The 23,374-nt window shown below is 52.5% G+C and overlaps 1 protein-coding gene across 1 annotated transcript in view; it reads right to left on the bottom strand.

Annotated features, from left to right (window-relative positions):
• Window positions 1-23,374, bottom strand: part of RBM44 (RNA binding motif protein 44) — a 1,989,784-nt gene that overhangs the window by 888,564 nt on the left and 1,077,846 nt on the right. Inside the window, exon 12 of the mRNA XM_086956335.1 lies at window positions 13,309-13,334. Coding sequence (XP_086812461.1) covers window positions 13,309-13,334 — 26 coding nt within the window. The remainder of the gene's footprint in view (window positions 1-13,308; window positions 13,335-23,374) is intronic.

Below are 23,374 nucleotides of genomic sequence, written 5' to 3'. Positions count from 1 at the left end.
CACAGAGTGGGTGTAGCGGCCCAAGAGGCAGGCGGTGTTGCAAGACCGCAGGCCCAAACTAATGGACGAGAAGACCTTCTTGCCAAACTGGTCATACCTCTTGGATTCCCGGTCGGGCGGGGCCGACGGGAATGCGGACTGGGAGGTCGAGGCCTGGACCACCAGACTCTCAGGAGTGGGGTGGGTAGACAGGTACTTGGGGTCGTCCGGACAAGGACGGTGGCGCCTGGCCACGTTCCGATCAACAGGCGCACCTGAAGCGGGCCTGGACCTCGTGCCCAACAGAACGTCAGACAAGGCTTCATTAAACGGCAGCAGTGGCTCCAGTGGGCATGACTGCGGTTTGAAGACCTCGGTGAGGATGTTAGGCCTCACGGCCGCGACGAGGAGCTCAAGGTTTAAGGCCTTGGCAGCCCTCATCAGCACCACAGAATAGGCAGCTCCCTCCACCGATGCCACGGTTGGAGGAGAGATCAAACCAGGGTTAGGAGAGTCGTCCAAACCACTGGCATCCCCCAAGTCACCTGTCCAGTCCGGGTCATACTGGCACTCGCGAGCCAGAGGGTCCTCGGACCCCTCCCAACCTTCACCGTACTCCTCATCCTCTCCGTATTCGGAGTCAATGATGAAGACCGGCTCCTCGGGGCTCATGGGCCCCATCGGCGCCGGGACCGGCGTCGAGCGACGCCCGTCCGGCGCCGCGTCCGGCGTCGGAGAAGGTAAGGGGACGGCGCCGCCCGGAGCCGGCGTCGGAACCCCACCGCCGGCCGGAACCGGCAGCGGAGAACCGGCGCCGCGCGGGGGCGGCGTCGGGGGTAACCCCGATGGCAACGGCGCCGGGGAGGCCGGAAGACCAGCCGGCGCCGATCCCGAAGGCCCCTGCGGCGCCGGGGTCGGAGCCGTCGGCGGCGCCGGGGCCGGAGCACCCGACGGCGCCGAGGCAGGGACACCCGAGCCGCCAGGGCCCCCAGACGGTAGCACTGGGCCCGAAGGCGCCGTAGGCCCCGTCGGAGAAGCGAGCGCCCTCATGGCCATGAGGAACGCCTCGATCTCCTCAGGCGACGCGCCATGCCCAGGGACCGGAGGGTATGAGGCAGGCCGCGCCGGCGACTCTCGCGGAGCCGCGGGGTTGGGGTCACCCGAGCCCCCGGCCGCATCGCGCGAGCGTCGGGGGGAGTCGGGGGTACGATGACGACGCCCCGACTTCTTGTGCTTCCTACCTGACGAGCCTGACGAGTGGTGTCGACTTCCGGAGCGCCCGGCGCGGCTCCGCGACCGCTCCCTCGAACGCTCTCCCGACCTCCGGCCGGACCGGGACCGCTCCCGGTCCCGACGTGTGGCCGACACCCGGAGCTCCAGCAGCTTGCGGGACCGCTCCCGCCTAGCCTTGTTGGTAAGGGCCCGGCAGTCGACGCAGGAGTCCACGTCGTGGTCGGGGCCCAGACACCGGAGACAGAGGCGGTGATGGTCTGTGACCGACATCGTGCGCTCACAGTCATCGCAATTCTTAAACCCAGGCATCCTATCAGGCACAATAGAGAAAAAATAATCGAAAAACTTGGTCAAAGACCGGAGTACTGCTCTTCAGATCTGCGTCCACTGGCGCGGAAAAAAGAAGAACTGACGTCAGCGCGCGGAGGCGGCGTCTATGTACTCCAGCGACGTCATCACGGCGCACGACGCCGACGACGGACGCGGAGCCGCAGGGGACGCCTGCAGACGACGCCTACTGACGCGCAGGGGTACTGCTACGCAAAAGTTTCCGGATCCAGACTGACGCCTGGGGATATTCTAAGGTAAGGAATCTAACACTAACGTGTTTCTTTCAGATCTGGGCCACTATGTTGCTGCACTCATGGACATTGTCAACTCTGATCGGTTCCATAAAATTAAGTGGCTAAAAGAAATCAAGAATCTACTAAACAAGCTGCATCTTGACCACTTATGGACTATTACTGACCCAGCAGCTTTTCCCTCCAAGGATTTGTTAAAGAAAATGTACTGGGATATGATACTCAGCTCGGTTCTGTCATCTAACTAGCCTTCGGCGTTAACATCCCAGTGTCTGGAACATAAATTAGTCCCAACCTGTGAACATTATTGGGACTTGATCACAAAACCATTGGACAGAAAGTTGTATTTTCAGTTCAGGGTGGGCTGTTTACCGCTTAATGCATTTACACTAAAATGGTTCCCTGGTAACGTTAACACCTGTGCTCACTGTAAGGATCTTGTTGAGGACATTCCACATTTTCTGTTCGCCTGCCCCCTTTATGCGGCTCCAAGGCAAAGGTGGTTAAAACCTGCATGTAGAAATCTAGGGACTAGAATACATCAAGAAGCGCTTAGAATCCTAAGAACAAATTGTTCCCCATGTCTCGCCATTGCACTAGCCAAATACTTGGGCTGGGCATGGATTATACGCACCCGCACTTTACCTCAATGAATTGTGCTCAAAGTTAGCAGAACGTTTTTAGATGATTTTTTACTCACTTTATGCATCAGGTTTCTATTTTTAAGCGGTTGTACATTTTAAATATGTTCCCGACAGCACTTTATGTTTAATGTGTATTTTAATTGTTGGAAATTAGAATAGTATTTATTATGTATAGAGTAGGGTGAAAATGCTTTTATGACAATGCTGTCGAATAAAGCTTTGAAACTGGACTTGGAAAGGATACAAGCATTTCAGTGTAGGATAACAGTTATGCCCAAAGATTGAGCCACAGAGTCAAATAAATTATGAGTACACTTCAATATGTATTTGGAAGCATCCAGCCCATTGGTGATAACGTCTGAATGCAAATGCTACTTACCAGTATGCATCTGTTCTTGGCATGTAGGGCTGCTGACATTCATATCTGTGCATAGATCGCCGCCTAGTGTTGGGTCCGGATGATTGCACATTGTTGTCCTGGAAGAGTCTTCGAAGTATCACGAGATAGGTGGCTCCTCCCCTGGACTACAGTGCGCATGGGCATCGCCTCCATCCCCAGATTGTTTTTAGCCATTGGCAGAGATGGAGTGAAGTATGTGAGTGATGACCATGCTATGAGCATATACATATATACATATGAATGAAATACTGCAGCTGCTACAGGCGCCGGGGAGGAGGGTGGGCGATATGAATGTCAGCAGCCCTACATGCCAAGAACAGATGCATACTGGAAAGTAGCATTTGCAGTTCGAGGCATGTGGGCTGCTGAATTCATATCTGTGCATAGAATACATAGCAGTCCCTCCATTAGCGGCGGCCGCCCGTGCCAGCTGCAGCAGTCTGAAAAAGTGTTTTGAGAACAGCCTGACCAACAGCTGCCTGCTGTTTGGAATGCACGTCTACACAGTAGTGTTTAGTGAAAGTATGTGTGGTAGACCATGTGGCTGCTCTACAGATATCTTCTAAGGGAATGTTACCTAGGAAAGCCATAGAGGCCCCCAACTTCCTGGTGGAGTGGGCCCTTGGTGGGATAGTGAGAGTGCGCTTAGCTTTAGCGTAACAGATCTGAATGCATTTCACTATCCACCTAGCGATCCCAGCTTTGGAGATAGCGTTTCCCTTGTGGTGTGTGGCAAAAGCAACAAAAAGCTGCTTGGTTTTGCGAAAATCTTTCGTCCTGTCTACATAGTACATCAAGGCTCTGTTAACATCAAGGGTGTGGAGCATCCGCTCCGCCAGCGTCTCTGGGTTTTGGAAAAACACCGGCAACACAATTGTCTGGTTTATATGGAATTGAGACACAACCTTGGGTAGGAATTTAAGGTTAGTACGAAGCACAACCCTGTTAGCATGCACCTGGAAGAAAGGTTCTTGGATGGTGAGCGCCTGCAGCTCGCTAACCCTCCGTAGCGATGTAATTGCTACTAAGAACGCAACCTTCCAAGTCAGAAACTGAAGCTCACAAGAGTGCAGTAGCTCGAAGGGAGGACCCATCAGCCTTGTAAGAACCACATTGAGGTTCCATTCTGGAGCTGGTGGGGTCCTTGGTGGAATGACTCTTGAGTCCTTCCAGAAAGGCCTTGAAAGCAGGGACCTTAAAGAGTGACAGGTGTTGCCTATTCTGGAGGTATGCTGCCATAGCAGACAGGTGAATGCGGATGGAAGAGTACGCCAGATTGCATTGATACAGGTGGAACAGGTAACAGATGATGTTTTGAATGGAAGCATCTAGCGGGTCAATATCGTGGTTGTGAGAAGTTGGCCCGATATGCAACGTTCGCTATTCTAGCGACCGCTATGTATCGTTCCAACGACCCTTATGGTGTTTGGTTTTAAGTCAACCTATAGACCAGCTATCCTAGTAGCGTGGATACGAGCAGTCTAAGGCTAAAGACTCGAGAGGGCGCGTTAAGCCAGCTGTTTACCACACATGTACCCCTTGAACACCCAGTGAAAGGACACCACACAAGTGTTATGAGAATAAACAGTATATTTATTAAGAATCACAACAGCCCTGTACTCTTTATGAGGACAGGGTACTAAGCACAAACCAAATCTCTTTAGCAAATACTTCAAGTGCACAATTAAAACAAGTGTCCGAGGACACGGAAAGATTAAGGTCTCGGGCGGACCCGATAAGGCAAGTCGGAAGCGAGGGACTCAGGACCCTAGAGTAAGGAGGCTATGCAGGCACCGAAATGCCGAGTTACCTAGCCACGAGGGCTGCGGCTGCACAAGTCTTACAGGCGTCGGGGTCTTCACTGACGAGCCAGGAGCCGGAAGAAAAGGAGTTGCTGGCCGGCAACCAGTGCTGAATAGTTCGTAGAGATCCAAGCCTGGATCGGAGATTGATGAAACCTGAAAGCAGAGGGGACCAAGTTCGTACTACTAGCCAGTAGTCAGAGGGTACCAGGAAGGCACCGGTTGGCCGTCACCTCGACCAGGTGAGTGGGCGACGCTAGGCTCTGCAGTCTCACGGACCAGGAGGCGTTGTCGGCGACCACGGCGGAGGTGCGAGCTGTCCCACGAAGGATGATGCTGTCGGCGTCGCTGGGCCCAGGATGGGGCAACAAGCCTTGGCAGATCTCAGGGCCACGTGGTGGGCCTAAGATGGCGTCTTGAGTGGACCAGGAGGGTCCGGGGTGCTTCTCGCAAAGATGGAAGCAAGGGCCAGTCTGGAGCAACCAGACCAGCAGTGATGATTCTCGGATGTCGTCACAGAAGGGCACAAGCCAGCGGCTAGTGACCAGACAACATGCTGAGCAGCGAGCAGAAGGGCCCCACGCAGATCGTGGAGATGCTGGGAGACTGCACTTCGGTGCTGGAGCGGCTCAGGGTCGGGGCTTCTCGGACCCCAGAGCACTCCCCAGAGGGTTACCTCGATGGTCGTGCTGGCGTTAAGAGCGTGCAGGTTCTGATGATGGCCGGTCCCTCGAGGTCTCGTCGCACCCACAGATCACAGCTGAGCTGATGACGTGGGTAGAGGTCAGAGGTGCCAGGGAAGCCGGTTCTCGTCGAGCTGGGCCGTCGGATTCCTTGAGGAAGGACTTACAGCAAACCGCAGAGTTCTTAGATGGTGCCCGCTGATGCAGGGTGACTACTCCTTAGTCACAAGGGAGAAATCTTGAGAAGAGTCTTGAATGTCCTTTCGTAGAAAGTAGTTCTTGAATCAAAGATGATCTAATTTGGAAGGGTCCCCGCTCCGGTCTTTATTCTAAAGAAAGGGGTGGGTACATGACTAGGTCCTGCCCTAAGGGTGGGACCAGGAAGGGGGGTAGTTACGCCCCTCTCCCCTGCCGGACTTTCTCCAGGCCAGGGCCGTCGCCCCTGGAACTGGTTCTAACCGGCAGATGCGTAGTGAGCACCGGGGTGCCACTCCGCAGTCACCTTCTCGCCAAAGCCCTACCTACCCAGAATACACAAACCCTGTCTGGGACGGTGCGAACACAGCCCTCGACAGGAAACCCTTTGTCCAAGTGCTCCTCGCTGGAAGGACTCCCAGCAGCAGGAGGTCAGACTCGTGTCTGTGGTGGCAGCATCCATTTTGTGGAGCTGAGGCTTCAGTTAACTTTAACCGGGGTTCACAGTTACGTACATGTCGTGTCCCTCTAGAAGGGTGGGATGCTAACCTCATCGCCAGAATTGGTGAGAGGGCAGCACCCCGATTCGTATGACACCTTACTCGACATGCCTGGATAACGCGACACCGGAGTTACCGTTATGGTACGCGTTATCATGGAACAGCCATTGGGTCTTGATTCCGCAAGCTGCAACCGGGCTCGGCTCGGGCCTGAACCTAGCTCACACGAGCCCACGCACTCTGCCTTCAGGATCGTTAAGGCCTGCCATAGGAGTGACTGATAGGAACTCGGGTGTCCATTGTATGGTTAGATATAGAGCTACTATACCTAAAGCGAAGGGTGGTTACACGCCTTCGCCCCAGCTGTCGTGCAGCCAGTTGTGTCAAATTTAGGAGGCCAGCCAGGGGTGGCATAATACATGCTTCAGCCCCTGGCGGCCCTGGGTACACCTATGCCCTGCGTTACGGGGTCTGATAAGGTGGCCCAGTACCAATTGGTAAATGCACCTAGGGTACATTTCGTAATTTAGAAAGAGAACAGCCAGGCTGTGGGTCTGATTAGCAGGCCCACAGCCAGAGAAAGTCGTAAACCAGTGAAACAAAAGCAAAAAATCTGGGTGATCATAGGATTGCAGACCCTACTCTCCTACAGTGGTTAACACAGTAGATGACAAACCTCTTCCATTTAGCCGCATAACAAGCTCTCGTAGTGGGCTTCCTTGCCTCCCGAATGATGTCCATGCAATCGGGAGGAAGATTGAGGTAGCCAAACTCTAGGACTTCAGGAGCCAGATCGCCAGGTTGAGCTGTTGCGGATCTGGGTGCTGAATGTCGCCATGGCTCTGCGTCAGAAGGCTGGGAGTGAGATGAAGCCTTTGATGTGGTACCACGGAGAGTTCCAGAAACGTGGTGTACCATGGTTGGCGAGCCCACGTTGGAGCAACCAGGATGAGCGTCATCGAGTGCTGCCTGAGCTTGCGTGCCACCAGCGGTATCAGAGGTGCTGGGGGAAAAGCGTACGCAAATCTGCCCGACCAGTTCATCCACATCGCATTGCCCTGTGATTGCGTGTGTGGGAACCTGGCGGCGAAGCTTTGGCATTTTGCGTTCTCCTTTGTGGCGAACAGGTCTATCTCTGGATGACCCCACTTTTGGAAGTACGGTTGGAGTACTGATGGATTTATCTCCCACTCGTGCATTTGATGGCTGTGCCTGCTGAGCAGATCCGCCATATGATTGTCCTTGCCCGGGAGATGCTCTGCCATGAGGAAGATGTTCCTCTGAATGGCCCACTTCCACATGCTCTGAGCCAGATGAGACAGCTGCGGAGAGTGTGTGCCTCCCTGCTTCTGAATGTAGTACATGGCCGTCATGTTGTCCGTCCGGATCAACACGACTTTGTTGCACAGATGTACTTTGAACGCCTTCAAGGCCATGAAGATTGCCATCAGTTCCAACACATTGATGTGCATCTTCCTTTGCTGTAGTGTCCAGAGTCCCTGCACCGTGTACTGGAGTACATGCGCTCCCCATCCCTGGAGAGAGGCGTCCGTTGTCAGGATAATCTGTGGCACAGGCTCTTGGAATGGTCGGCCTTTGCAAAGGTTTTGTGGATTCCACCAATGCAGAGAGTTGTATGCCCGACCGCTCACCAACACTAGGTCTGTCAGTTGCCCATGAGCCTGAGTCCACTGACGTGCAAGGCACTCCTGAAGCGGACGCATATGTAGTCTCGCGTGCGGGACAATGGAGATGCAGGAGGCCATCATGCCTATCAACTGCATGAACACCTTCGCTGGAAGCGAGTGCTGAGGTCTGAACCGCTGGATCAGCGCCTGGATACTGGCGATTCTCACTGAATTTGGCTGCGCAGTGGCTGCCAGAGTGTTGATTGTCGCGCCCAGATACTGTCGCACGTGGGCGGGCTGGAGATGGGAATTTGGGTAGTTCAGAGAGAATCCCAGATCGTGCAGGAGATGAATGGTGCGTGACACATGGTTGACGCACTGTCGTTCTGTCTTTGCCTGAATGAGCCAGTCGTCCAGGTAGGGGTAGACGTGGACGTTCTGGCGATGGAGATGCGCCGCCACAGTCGCTAGGCACTTTGTAAATACTCTTGGCGCCGTGGTGACCCCGAACGGCAGAACCCTGAACTGGTAATGCTGGTCTAGAATCGTGAATCTGAGATACTTCCTGTGGGAAGGATGCAGGGGGATATGAAAATAGGCATCTTTCAGATCCAGCGTAGCCAGGAAGTCCCCCTGCTGAAGCAGGGGAAGCACTTGCTGTAACGTGAGCATATGGAAGTGCTCCGAGAGGATGTACCAGTTTAGGGGCCTGAGGTCCAGGATGGGCCTGAGGGATCCGTCCTTTTTGGGGATCAGAAAATACAGGGAGTAAACCCCTGTTCCCCGCTCTTGCAATGGGACGAGCTCTATCGCCCCTTTTTGCAGCATGACTAGAACTTCTTGCTGCAACAAGGTCAAGTGCTCGCCGGACATAGGACGGTTCCTTGGGGGTATGTTTGGTGGAATGGAAGTAAGTTCCAGACAGTACCCGTACTGGATAAGAGACTTGACCCACCTGTCCGTGGTGATGGATTTCCACGCTGGCAGGAACTGCTGGAGTCTCCCCCCGACCGGTGTTGTATGGTCGGGGGGCAGTGACAAGACGTCACTGCTTGCTGGCGGTGGTGGACCTGGAGCTGTTGTTTCCACGTCCCCTGCCCTTGACGTTATTGCCTCTGTAACCACCTCTAACCTTGTTGTTGTACGAGGTTTGGGTGTTACTTTTGTAATACTGTGTGGACTGCGATGCCTGACCCCTTGAGGTGCCTCTGGAAGTGGAGCGGCGAAAGGAACCACTCCGAAACTGCTGACTTTGTAGGGCCCCCATAGACTTGGCAGTTTCCGTATCTTTTTTCATTTTTTCCAGTGTCGCATCCACCTCAGGGCCAAACAGGTGGTCAGGATTAACTGTTTGATTCAGTATCGTAGTTTGGATGTCGGGTTTGAACCCTGAAATTCTAAGCCAGGCATGCCGTCTAAGCAACACACTGGTATTGATCGCCCTGGAGGCTGTTTCTGCCACATCCAGTGCACATTTTATGGATGCATTCGTAATGAGCTTTCCTTCCTGAATCAGCATTTCTCCTGCCTCCTTGTACTGGTCAGGCAAGTGTTGCAGTATTGATTCTAAGGTGTCATAATGAGCCCTATCATAGCGTGCAAGTAGGGCTTGTGTGTTAGATATTCTCCAGATATTAGCTGCCTGTGCAGCAATCCGTTTGCCTGAGGCCTCAAAGATCTTGGACTCTTTGTCTGGGGGAGGAGCGTCACCAGTAGTCTGCGAGTTCGCCCTCTTTCGAGCGTTGGAAACAACCAACGAGTCCAATGGCAAGTGTCCCTTGATATATGTTGGATCCGAGGGCGCTGCCTTATATTTCCTGTCAATGCGAGGGTTGACTACACGCGCCCGGGTGGGCTCCTTGAAGACCTCCGTTGCGTGTTTAAGCACCCCTTTAAGCATCGGCAGCGTTTTGACTGACTTTTCAGCTACTGAGAAAGTGTCAAATAAGAAGTCCACATCCACGGGGTCCGAGTGCAGCTCGACGTCGTGGTTAGCCGCAGCTCTCTCGATCAGAGCGTTGAAGGCCGCCGAGTCCTCCGTCGGTGACGTTTTGGCCGCAAAAAGTTGCGTGTCCTGGCCCGACTGCGGGTCCTCTGGGTCGCCTCCGGCCGACCAAGGTTCGTGCTCCTTCTCTGGATCCGAGTACGCCGGATAGTTGTACTCGGCGTCTTCCTCGTCCGCATCGCCTGCGGCGGAATGCGTTGGCGAGTGTCCCAGTGCTTGTGGAGACACAGGTTCCACCAGAGCCGAAGATTCCGCAGAGTCCCTTTTATTTTTGAGAGGGATCCGAAAATGTTCCAACACCGGCTCCGTAGTGATTTTCCTCTTGAGGAGAGACAGTTTCCCGGTGTTGGCGTCGATGATTACCTCACGACGTTCCTCTTCAGCAAGCGGCTGGAGCCGAAGCTTCGACACCATCAAGGCAGCTTTCGGTGCCAATATCTCCTTCGAGGGTCCGCCCTGTTTCGGCGCGAAGGCCTTCGGCGCCGACTTGGGTGGCAGGGTAAAACGGATAGGCGTTTGCTCTTTCACAGGCTTAGGCGTGAGCTTAGGCGCCACAGTGTCCTGAGCGGGAACCACACTGTCCTTTCGTATCCGCTGCAGGGATTCCGCTACCTTCTTCGTCAAGGCCGGAGAGGGATTGACCCGGCTCGAGCGACCTCTCTGCGTCGAGAGCCGGATCGCCGGCAGGCACTTTCTTCGGGGCCCTCGCCCCATGCCTATGCGCGTCGTCGCCCTGATGCTTCTTTGGAGCCTTCTTCGGGTCCACGACCCCTTTCGGCGCCGACGCAGCCGCGACGGACGACTTCGCCTTCGGCGCCGACCCCAAGGGTTTCGGGTCGGCCATCTTGGCGTGGCTCTTCAAGTCGGCCATCTTGAATTTTTGGGAAGTTGACGCCTCCAGAACCTTCTGCACCAGCGTAACGTTCACTTTCGGTTTCGCATCCGAGGGTGCGTGACCAGACGGCTTCACTTTCGTTTTCTTCAACGGGAGTGGCTTCTCATAAATGTCCGTGACCGGGCCCGGAGGCGGGGACGTAGGACTCATAAGTAGATCTTGGGTAAGGCCCGAAGGCGATCCCTCGACCTGGGCCGTATGAAGGGGAATGACCCCTGAGTCTGGTTGGGGATGCTCCTCCTCCGAGCTATCCCCCACAGTAGCAAAAGCCCGATCGTCGTCCCCTACCTCGTCGGTGACTTTGTCAAAGTTCTCCTCACCCGCGTCGTAGGTCTCCCCCTCGGACGCGGGACTAGAGTCCGAACCTTGCACGTCGTCTTCGCCTTCAACAGATTCCTGGAATATGTCGTCTGGTGGGGGCGCCGCAGTAGCCGATAACTTAGCCTGGAGCCTATTGGCCCGACGAATCTTCAGAGTCTTCTTGCACCGGAATTTCGAACACGCCATGCAGCTGTCTTCGTCGTGGTCCGGTGACAAGCATGTATTGCACACAGGGTGCACGTCGAGGTGTGAATATTTGGAGTTACACACCGGGCACTTCTTAAACGGTGTTCGCTCCATAGCAGAAGTGTAGTGTAGGTCCGTCCGCGCCGAAAGCACGCGGAAGGGCAGCAAGAGTTCGGAGCTGAGAGTCAGACAAGAAAACCCGTACGCAACTATACCGACGCTCAGCCTAAAGACCTTTTGGTCTCGAGTAGAAAGTTGAACAACTATCGGTTCCGACAGAGGGAACCGAAACACATCCGAACCCAATGGCGGAAAAAAACAATCTGGGGATGGAGGCGATGCCCATGCGCACTGTAGTCCAGGGGAGGAGCCACCTATCTCGTGATACTTCGAAGACTCTTCCAGGACAACAATGTGCAATCATCCGGACCCAACACTAGGCGGCGATCTATGCACAGATATGAATTCAGCAGCCCACATGCCTCGAACCTGCTTTTTCTTGTGGTTGAGAAGAAAGTAAGGCTCCCAGAGTGCAGGCAGAGCAGCCCAGGAGGAAAATGGCATTTGCTATTTGGAGACGAAGGCTGCCCGGAACAAAGATTTTCCGTTCCACAGATTCCTGTGTTTTAGACCAGATGCTTGCAGGGCCTGCGGAGAAGGAATTTGAGCTCAATTTCAAGGAAGATACTTGAAGCACCAAACCTAAAGGCTAAGGGACTGACAAAAAGTACTATGGATCGGACTGGGCACTCCAGGGTCCTCAGTGCATTACTGACCCAAAAAGGTATTCCCCTTCAGTCAGAACAGGTTCAAAGAGTGCCTCATTACGCAACGCAATGGCTCTTCATCTGAAGAGGAGGTCTGCACAATCTCAAAATGTTTGTTTTAGCTTCTGCAGAGGGTAATATCGGTCTTGGTGATGTTGATTTTCCTACCACCACAGTTAACAAAGATATTGTATCTGAAAAAGAATAAGATGGCTAAGGAACTTCTTTAAGAAAGTATTAAGAGGACTTGAATATGGTAAATCATGGAGCAAGCCAACATCAGTATGTTACAGTGGGAGGTTACCAGCCTCAGAGTCATTGTCCTCTGTATAGCCATAGACCTCATAAGGCAAGGGAAGGGCACCAAGCCCAACCAAAAAAATTCCAACATCTATGAAGTCCTGGGGCACCAGCAAGATGTCCACCAAGAGTTCCTCATAAAAAGAAGCCTTAATCTCCTTTGCCACTATGAAAATCTGTCAACGTCTGATAATTTGATGACAGTGTTTAAGGCAGATGTCAGAGTTGCACATCAGGCAGCGGGTGAGGGGATGCCACCTTGCAAGAGCACTCACTTTCTTCTTAGGCACCAAAGCTGTGGGCATGGAGAATCAGGAAGCATCGATTTGGAAGCTACTGATATTAATCAGAGGAGGGAATTCATAATTGAGAAGTAGCCCAGTAGTACCAACGCAATCATGGAAAATGCAGTTCGTCTTGGACAAAAACGGTTTGGTCTCATGCTTCCCAATAAGACTTCTGGTGCAATAAACAACTACATTCACAAGCTAAAGGACCCTTATTACATCTGAGACCCCATAATTAGATGTCATGTGGACTCAAAAGTGAAATTTTGTTGCCGCTGTGACGGTGTTTTAATCCTGAAATCCTGAAATCCTAAGGGGACACATCTAACCAAGTCTCTGTCAGAAATAGTTCCTTCAGTATAACAAAGCTACAGACCACGTCACTGCAGGGTGAACAAGAACTAATACCAGTGCCAGAGGTGGCAACCAATATACTATGATTTCATCACATCCAGTAGGCACAGTCACAGCTGAAGAGACATGGTGACACTGAAGAGCTGTAGCTTGGGAAATTAATTAGGTACCTGGAGGATTTCTCATAACATGAGGAATCTGTTGGAGATGTATCCATCAGAAAAAGTAGACTAGAACAATGTTGTTCTCCTAGGAGTGGACACATGTCATTTTGTAAAAGGAAGGCTGTTCTAAAGCAGGTCAAGGTGTAAAGAGAATAACATTTATAAATTTGCCATTTTGAGTGCTTTCTTTGTGTAACAGTTTAGAAAACCCCTTTCCAAATTGGAGCAAAACATTTTTACAATAGGCTCTGTATTTTATAAATAAACGTTTTGTGATGCAGTATTTGTATTTTCTTATTTGATCCATGAGGAGTAAGTACCATTTCTCTCCCATGACATTTCCAACCTTCATCATTACAAATAGATTGTTGAAAACCTACTTACTCAGGCTCAATATCTGATTTCATTATCTGTAAAGAAAAAAAAAGAAAGAAAATCTTCACATATGAGTAACAAGAACATGAACATAATCTAGCCGCTCCATTCAGTGAGATGGCCCCTTTACATGGTGGGGCAAAAATTTCATTATGTAAGGATGCTCTGATTTACATACATTTTCCAAACGTGCACATTTAGATTTCAATGAAGCAATGCAAAATGGAATAATTACACTCAAAGAACATCACTAAGTGTTTGAAATGCTTCTGTCAAAAAAGCCACTAGTGACAGTTCTGTATGTACCTATGACACTTTTGCACACACTTAGAGAAATTAAAATATTCAAATGAATAGGAACTTTGTAAGGTGAAGCAAAACTTATTCTCTGACTATTTTGAATTGGTTAAACATTTGGCAGGTAGCCACGAATAACCATTCTGAATGTGTTGAGGATCCAGGAAGCTAGAGTAAGAAGACAAAGACTGGTGGAGGATTTTCATTCTCCCAGACTGGAAGGAGATGCGGTATGTAGGGTCAGCCCTGGTTTGACTCCCCTCACAGAAGAAATAGACGTGGATACGATTACTGCTGGGCTGGATCGAAAGGGGGCACCTCAAGTCTTTTGACTGATGAGTCTGATACTTAATGTCGTTAGCAAAAGATGAAGAGAAAAGGCAGAAAGAAGTGTGTCTGGCCAGAGTTGATCTGAAGAAAAACAAGCATTTGCAATGCAATAGGTCTCGCATTAGGAAAGTTTGAGCTATTGGTATTGTAAATGGCAAAGTAAATGCCTACGTTTTTATTTATGTGTTGTTTTTGAAAATAGCTAAATTAATAGCTTTGTCATTTACAATGCCAATAGTTATAGCTTTCGCAAATGTGATACCTATAGCATTTGTAATGCAATATGTACTCCTCTGTAAATCTATTATCTTATTTATCATGAAATGCAACTGGTTTCCCTTCTTTAGACCTCTGCCTAACATATATATCATATGGGGAAATGCAGAGCTAACTCGAACTGCCGGCGTACATACCACACATCTACAGATGTGCTTTTAACTCTCACATTCCATTCCATCAAAATGTTAAGCACACGAGGGAGAGGGCTGTACAGGTATTGGAAGGCGCAGGTAATCTGTGACGGAGTCAAGTCTACCCGTCACTGGGTTGCAGCGGCCGTGGCACCAGCAGATTAGGAATCCCGTTGAAAGACAGCCGCCACTGCAGCCTGGATTGACAGGACTGCCCTGGAGTGGTTCGAACTTCTCTCGTGACCTGAGGTGAGCCAGATGCCTTGAAGAGTGTCACCGCCGATGTGCCAGTCATGCAGCGATATCTGGCTGAGTCGGATCATTCAAAACTCAAGAACAGTAAGCGTTGTTGTTTTCCAGCTACTTGTTGCCGCCCACCCCGAGTGTGTGACAGTCTGTGTAATAATAATACAAATTATTCGGAGTGCGCAATCAGGGGAGGCTGCTGCCACTCCGGCAGTCTGGAACAGTGTGCGTGCTCACTTAGACACGTGGCTCCTCATCCGTGACAAACAGTCCATGATGCTGTTTGTAATATTCCACCGTTTCCTGAAAAATTGAATATTTTAGAGATTTAGCAAGTGCCATTGTTTAAAGTCGGGAAGGGTTGACAGGACGCAATGAGGAATAAAGGAATGGGGTCGTCGGGTGGAGCCGGGGTGGTAGAAATGTACCCCTCGCCCAAAATGGAACAAACTGAAATTACAGACTCAGAATGTCTGCGCAAAATCACCTCGGAGGCTAGATAAACATGCAAGCTAATGCTTTAGACAGTGGAGGTACCCCTATAAAACCGCCATTCCTGGGTTTAGCAGCTGATTTAGGACTTGAATTCACCATCAAGAAAAGCCCGTCAGCTTAAACAAGTCTGCTAGGAATTGGATTACAGAAAGCATTTGGAGGATTCACACTCCTCCCGCCGGCCTGCGACCAGGAAGTCAGGCAGGCCGGGCGGGACAACCGGAAACAGGAAGTAGGAGGGCGGGAGCCTACCCCGCCTCCCTCGAAAGAGCCGCGGCTGTTTGGAGCACCGGAGCAGGCAGGAGCCTACCCTGCGCCCCGGTGCCGAAGGAGGGAGGAAGAGTCCTGCTGCCGGGCCCTGCAGCTGCCGATGAGAGGAGCCGCCGCCGCACCAAGGAAGCCGGTGAGTGTGGCTTCGCCTTGTTGATGATCTGCGAAGGAGGGGGAGGGGGAGGGGGGGGGTGTGTGTGAGCGAGCGTGCGTGTGTGTATGTGTCTTGGAGTCTGTGTGTGTGACTGTGGGGGGGGAGAGGGGATGTGTGTGAGCGAGTGTCTGTCTGTTTGTGTATATGCGTGCCTGAGCTGCGAGGGCGGGGGGGGGGGGGGCATGAGTGCGCGTGCGGTGGTGGGGGGCTGTGTATGTGTGTGAGTGTGCGTGTGTGTATGTGTCTTGGAGTCTGGATGTGTGACTGTGGGGGGAGAGGGGGTGTGTGTGAGCGAGTGTCTGTCTGTTTGTGTATATGCGCGCGCATGTGCACGGCACGGGACGGAAGAAAACAAGTTACTTACCTGTAACTTTAGTTCCCCAGTATTGGTAACTTTCATAGATTCCCATGCTTTGTATCATTCCCCGTCGTCGGAATGGGAGTCTCGGTAACAAAAATACCATAGCTGTAGGTACAAAAGACAATGGAAAAAGGCCTAGGCCTCATTACCTTTTGTAGCATATCACCCTCTTTGTGCAAAAGAGACCAAACTTTGGCCTCAGCCAATCAGAAGTGCCTCACCACTTAGAACCTTCCTGAAGGAACCTCAGAGCCTCAGATTTTCGTAGCCGTTGTGTACTGAGACACCATCTGTGCTGTAGGCTGAGCTTTCCCCGGGGAGGTGGGTGGGCGCATGGGAATCTATGAAAGTTACCAATACTGGGGAACTAAAGTTACAGGTAAGTAACTTGTTTTCTTACCCCAGTATTGGAACGTTCATAGATTCCCATGCTTTGTATCAGAGTAGTAAGCAGTTAGCAAGATAATCACATTTTGCATTGTAAATAATAGCAGTAGAGAACATGACATTAGATACAAAATGTGAAAAATGGAAGGTGGGAAGAAAGGAAAGCTCACCATTAGTGGAAGGGGTTCCTCAGGACAGCCTGTCCAACTGCTGCATCCTCCTGTTGCAGAGATTCCAAGCAGTAGTGCTTGGTAAAAGTGTGGACGCTGCTCCAGGTTGCAGCCCTGCAGATATCCTTAATTTGCACCCCTGCGAAGAGTGCTGTGGTGGAAGCCACAGATCTTGTGGAATGCGCTCGTATCTTTCCAGTCAGAGGTTTACCAGCAGTCCTGTGACAATGTAATATAGCGCTTGTGATCCACCTTGAAACACCCTGTTTGGATAGTGGAAGGCCTTTACTCGGTCCCCCGAAGGCCACAAACAGTTGGGTAGATTTTCGAAAATCCTTTGTACGTTGTAAGTAAAACTTCAAGCATCGTTGCACATCCAACGAATGCAATGCTTTTTCCGCTGGTGTGGAAGGCTGAGGAAAAAATGTTTTCAGAATGACCGGTTCATTCAAATGGAAATCCGAGGGAACCTTTGGCATGAACCTAGCGTTAGTCCTCATGATGACAGTGTTCCTCTTGAATTGAAGGAAAGGTTCTTGAATGGTCAAGGCCTGTAACTCCCCTACACGCCGAGCCGACGTGAGAGCGAGGAGAAGAGCCAATTTCCACGAAAGGTATTTGATGTCAGAACGATGGACTGGTTCAAAAGGGTCCTTCATGAGCTGAGAAAGGACCAGATTCAAATGCCATGTTGGAGGAGGCGGTCTCACCGGTGGATAGACCCTGAACAGGCCTTTAAGAAATTGTTTGATTATCCTTGAAGACCATAATGAAGGTCCAGATTCCGTCCTTCTGAATCGTGACAAAGCAGCCAAATGGACTTTAATTGATGAATGGGCTAAACCAGACTTGGCCAAGGACAGTAGGTAAGGGAGGACCTGATGAGGTTTGGAATTGAATGGATCAATGTGTTGCTGTCGACACCAACAACAGAATCTTTTCCACTTAAGGCGGTAAGTTTTGTTAGTTGAAGGGGCCCTTGCTTGGGACAAAACTTCCCTAACTTCCTTTGATAATGGCAGGTTCATAAATTCTCGCTGCTCAGGAGCCATGCAGTCAGGTGTAACGACTGAGGGTCTGGATGCAAAATCTGTCCTTCGGACATCGTGAGAAGATCCGGCAGAATTTGGAGAGGTAAAGGAGGAGCAATCGACAACAGATGGAGCTCCGTGAACCAGAACTGCCTCGGCCAAGCCGGGGCTATCAGGATCATCCTGCACGGTTCCACCTTGAATTTCCTGATTAGTCATGGTATCAGAGGAATGGGAGGAAAAGCGTAGACAAATGTCTTCGACCAGGGTATCGAAAGGGCATTTCCCAGAGAATTTGGATGGGGAAGCCTGCTTGCGTAAGACCGGCATTTTTTGTTGGTCGGGTGGCAAACAGGTCGATGTCCGGTCTTCCCCACTGGCTGAAGACTTGTTCCAAGACGTCCTGATTCAACTCTCATTCGTGGCTGACCGAGGATGACCTGCTCAGTCTGTCGGCGTTTTTGTTGAGGACGCCAGGCAAGTGTTCTGCCATCAGGGACATTTTGTGTCGGATCGCCCATTCCCAAACCTGCTGGGCCTCTTGTGACAATGGGCGCGATCTGGTCCCTCCTTCCTTGTTCACATAGTGCATGGCTGTGGTGTTGTCCGTCCTGATAAGCACTTGTGAACCTTCCAGGCGAGGAAGAAACGTTTGTAGAGCCAGACGTATCGCCCTGAGTTCTAACAGGTTGATGTGGAGGCATTTTTCCTGGGGTGACCAATGACCACTGACATGAAGGTCCTGTAGTACTGCTCCCCAACCTTCCAACGACGCGTCCGTCGTTATCACTTGTGGAGATGGGTCGCTTGCGAAGGATAGGCCTTGGGACAAATTGTCTAGGTCTGTCCACCGTAGGGCCGCATTCTTCATCTCCGGAGTGATAGCCACTCTGTCGTCGAAGGAACCGTGGACTTGCCGCCATTGATTGTCCAGTTGTTCCTGCAAGGGACGCATCCTCAGTCTGCAATGGGGGATCAGTGGAATACACGATGATATTACTCTCAGCAGAGACTTGTAGCGGCGAACTGAAAGAGACTTTTTTGTTTGTAAGTCCTGGGCCATCGTCTGTAATTTGTGCCTCCTTTCCAGAGTAGGAAATGCTCGTGAAAGCCTTGAGTCCAAGATGGCTCCCAGAAACCGGGCTCTTCTGGACGGGATCTGGCAAGATTTCTCGTCGTTTAGAGAGAGACCCAGGTTTTGGAATAAATTGGTACATGCTTGAACCGCCTGTAGCGCTGCCTCTCTGGACGGAGCTTTCAGTAGCCAGTCGTCCAGATATGGGAAGACTTGAAACTTGTGCCTCCGCAGGAAAGCTGCTACTGGAGCCAGCACCTTCGTGAATATTCTTGGGGCTGAGCGGAGTCCAAAGGGTAAAACCCTGAATTGGTCATGGCTCTTGGCTACTGTGAATCGCAGAAACCTTCTGTGTGCTGGGTGAATCGGAACGTGAAAATAGGCATCTTCGAGATCGAGTGTGGCCATGTAATCCCCCGGGTTGATTAGCTTCAAGATGTCCTGGAGGGACACCATCCTGAAGGACAGAGAAATGAGATAGGTGTTTAGCCCCCTGAGGTCTAAAATGGGGCGCCACTTGTTGAGCGTTTTCTTCACCAGGAAGAACCTGGAATAAAATCCCTGGTTTCTTTGGTTCGATGGAACTGGCTCTATCGCCCCTTTTCGGAGCATTTGTTGAACTTCGAGCCGAAGAAGACGCTGGTGTTTTGAAGGAGTGGCTGCCGGGGGCTTGGGTGGCGGAACTTGAGTGAACTCTAAGGTATGCCCTTTCCGAATGATGTTGAGCACCCAACGGTCCGATGTTATTAGGGACCAGTTGTGAAGGTATTTGTTGACCCTGCCTCCAACTGATGACTTCCTGGAGGAGGGTCCAGTAGGAAGAGCCAGGAGGCCGCTATTGGCGCTTGGACGAATCTCGTCCTCGCGCACCCTGCTTTCCTTTACCGTAAGGCCTGGAGTAGTTGGTAGACTGGCCCTGCTGCTGTTGGTAAGATTGGCGGTGTTGCTGGGAACTGGATCCTGTGTTGGAATAACGTTGTTTTGGAAGGATCCTCTATAAGTACCACCCCTGCCTCTGGAGCCCTTGAAGGGGGACTTCCAGTACTGAAGTGTTCCTAAAGACCTAGCGGTCTCTGTGTCTTTTTTAATATCTTGCAGGGTGTCGTCAATGAGTTTGCCGAATAGAGCTTCTCCATCAAAGGGGAGATCCAATACTTTATTCTGGACCTCTGGTCGGAACCAAGTAGCTTTAAGCCACCCTTGGCGACGGAGCACTGTTGCTCCAACCAGTGAACGAAATGCCGTAGTCGCAATATCCATTGCACAATCGATGATTTCCATCGACGTCGCTTCTCCCTCCTGCAAAACTTTCTTTGCCTCCGACATAGATTCAGGAGGCAGCTGGTCAAGGTAAGGGGAGACATCGCACCAGAGTTGACGGTCGTACCTACCCAGGATGGCTAAGGCATTAGCTGCTCGCACCAGCAAACTTGCCATCGCTGAGAATCTTTTCCCCACGCTATCTAACCTCCGTCCTTCCTTGTCCGGAGGAGTTGTCAGCGGTGCTGAAGGGTTGCGCGATTTCCTCTGCGCTGCCTGCGAGATCACAGAGTCTGGTCTTGGATGACCTGTCAAGGCCGCTGGGGCATCATCGGTCGCTTTGTACTTTTTTCCAGACGCGGTAGCACCGGCACCACCGTCGCCGGGTGTGTCATGGTCTTTATGCCCTCTTTCCATAGGTGATCCACGATTGGAATAGACCTGGCAGTTTTTCGAAAGGGTTCTTTAAAGTCATATAAGAAACAATCTGTGGTGACTTTAGGCATTGCTAATTTAAATCTTGCCGCCGCTCTCTCCATTAGCTGATGGAAACCTCCAATATCCTCTGGCGGGGAGTCCGCCGGATCCGAATTTGGTGAAGCGGGATTGTCAATAACATACTCATCATATTCCGTGTCGGGATTAGAGACGTGATCCGACTGCTGATCCTCATCCGAGGATTCATCAACATCATGTGATCTTGGTAACCCAGAGGAATCCTGAGGGACGGCTGCTTGAGGCTGTGGAGAGGTCGGAGCCGAGAGAGTAGGTGGCACCAATGACGCCTGAACCCTTGAAGGCGTAGCAGGCGTTGATGTATTTAGCAAAGGTCTACTGGCCTTAGACTTATAGTCCTGTAGCATCCTATGTAGATCCTGTAGGAAAGATGTTGGCACTGAAACCATTTCCTGGTCAGATTGCTGCTGTTGCTGTTGACTATGACCATGTTCCTCGTGGGTGTATTCGCCCTCTGAGTCAGTGTCCTAGCATTTGACAACTAGTTGCGAAGGACTATTGGCATAGCTATATGCATCTTGGTCATCTTCCTCTGATTGTCCCTCTTGCAGGAGCATTGTTGGTAGCAGAGGGGACACTGTCCTTGGAGAGGTCATCTCCGGTGTGATCCGCGTCACAGAAATGGTGATACGCTTTTCTGTGGACAAGATCGTGGGTTCCGTAGTCGACGGTTGTATATACGCCGTCGAGATAGGGGTCGTGGACGTCGTAGACGACGAAACTGTCGACACACCAGCCGTCGTCATTGTAGGAGAGTAGGGTCTGCAATCCTATGATCACCCAGATTTTTTGCTTTTGTTTCACTGGTTTACGACTTTCTCTGGCTGTGGGCCTGCCAATCAGACCCACAGCCTGGCTGTTCTCTTTCTAAATTACGATATGTGGGGGGCGTGGCCAAGATGGCGGGGTGAGCAGACGCTTCCTCCCGTAGCTCCTCCGGCCCAGCCCAGCTCGAGCCCCGATTCCTGCGCTTCTCTCCCCCCGCGGATGCACTGCGGGCGAGAGAACTGTGCCGGAGTTCTTGGGGCACGTTTTGATACCACTTTGACTTCTGTTGCCCCGGGGGAAGTCCTTGAAAAGTTTGTTCAACGATCGACCCGAGGAGGGGAGCCTGGGTCGCCCCGAAGAGAAGGGCCTGGAGGCGGAGCGTATTGCGGCGCTGTCCGCGCGCCTCGGCGGAGTCGAGTGCTGAAAGCTGGAGATCCCGGGGGACGGACTAGACGAACTCCGCGGAGTGTGGAAGCTTCCCGGCCGGCGCCCTGGTGGCCGGGACCATCGCTAGACGACAGACCCCTGCCCTGCGACGACGATCTACCCCCCTGCCATGGGTAACGGAGTGTGACGCCTTGCGGACCCCGAGCCTGGAGGAGTGGAACGGTGAAGCCTGAACGGAGCCCGGACCGGGCGTATTGGCCGGTGGTACTGGGAAACACTGGGTCCGCACTTCCCCGACCCGTTGCCATTTGGGGGTCGCCCATAGACTAGCTGGCCTGGGCTGGCATCCTGGGTTCCGCCCTCCCGCCATCTTGTCTTTGCGGAACTGATGCTGGTGACCCTCGCCCGCACCCTGGTTCTACGAGCGCCTTGGTTTCTCCTGGTGCCTACACATCTGCTGCCCTCCCTGGGAGCACACAGCTAAAAGCCTCCGACTTGGACATTGCTGACCGCCCTGCCTGGCCCGGTGGTCGTCTCGCCCTGACCCGGGCCGCCATTTTGTCGCCTGTGACGCACTACCCTTGTCCTCGCCGAGGACTTCACACCTGGTGCCCACGAGCGGCTGGACGTGTCTACAACGGCCGGCCCTAAGCTTCGGCCACCGCGGAGACCAGGATGGCCGGAAGACGAGGCGCAGCACGGGGAGATCGCACTCTGCCGGACATGCTCGGCAGGGCCCAGCAACTGCGCGACAGGGCGCAACCATCCCCGGGGTCCTCCCGGGCCTCAACGGACGCCACCGGGGGCGAACCACCTGTCACAAGGTCCTTCATGGAGGACTTATTCAGCTCCCTCAAGGAGGAATTTCAGACTCTCAAGACCGAGGTGGCGGGTGAGGTCCGTGAAGTGCGAAGAGAAATCGAAGGCCTGGGCGAGCGAGTCGACACTGTGGAAACGGCGGCCCAGCGCAATGACGAGGAGATAGTTCATCTCCAGCAGGACGTCCTCCGCCTACGGGAGCAGTGTGTCGAGCTCCAGGCCCACTCGGAGGACCTTGAGAACAGATCCAGGCGGAATAATATCCGGGTGCGGGGAGTTCCGTCCGCGGATGAGGGTGCGGACCTAGTGGCCTATTTGCAGGACCTGTTCCGCGACATCTTGGGAGAAGGAGCGGACTTCCCGATCCGCATAGACAGAGCACACAGGGTGGGCCGACAGCGCCAATCTTCGGCACCCCCGCCTGATATCCTGGCGTTCTTGCCGGATTTCCCCCTAAAGGAGCGCATTATGACAGAGGCCCGCAGGAAACAGCCGCTGTCCTTTCGAGAACGACCCGTGGCGCTCTATCAGGACCTGTCCGCCATCACGCTGCAGAAACGCAGGTCTTTCCGCATCGCCACGGACTTCCTGCGAGAGCATGAGACGGCCTACTCCTGGGGTCACCCCTTCCGTCTTATTTTTCGATGGAATGGGGTGTTACATCAGCTGCGCTCCTTACAAGATGTCTGTGGGGTACTGGGACTCACAGCTACGGAGGAAGAAGGAGCCACACCCGCATGGCGGCGCCCCGAGCGGCGGGGCCGACGGAGATCGAGGAGGCGCCAATCGTCGGCGACGGCGAGTCGCCCTGACTCCCCTACCATCAGGGCGGATATGGCGGAAGCCCTGAGGACTGCGGCCAGGAACTTGCCCGATTCCAACGGCGTGGCCCAGACGGCCTAACTTTACTCCGGGGGGAGAACTCTTAGCTTCTTCGATGCTGGGTTGGGGCTGGGGGTTGGGGGGGAGTGGTTGGAGGTGTGTGGCTGGACGTCCACTTGACTGTTTTCTGCGGACTCGCCCATTTGGGCTAGACTGAGACTATGGGGTGTTTTTTCTTGTTTTTGGTTTTGGCTGGTTGCCATGGGTTGGTTTTGGG

This window comes from Lissotriton vulgaris, chromosome 2_1, assembly GCF_964263255.1.
Source record: "Lissotriton vulgaris chromosome 2_1, aLisVul1.2, whole genome shotgun sequence".
Taxonomy (NCBI): Eukaryota; Metazoa; Chordata; class Amphibia; order Caudata; family Salamandridae; genus Lissotriton; species Lissotriton vulgaris.
This window is presented reverse-complemented; position numbering and strand designations above follow the sequence as displayed.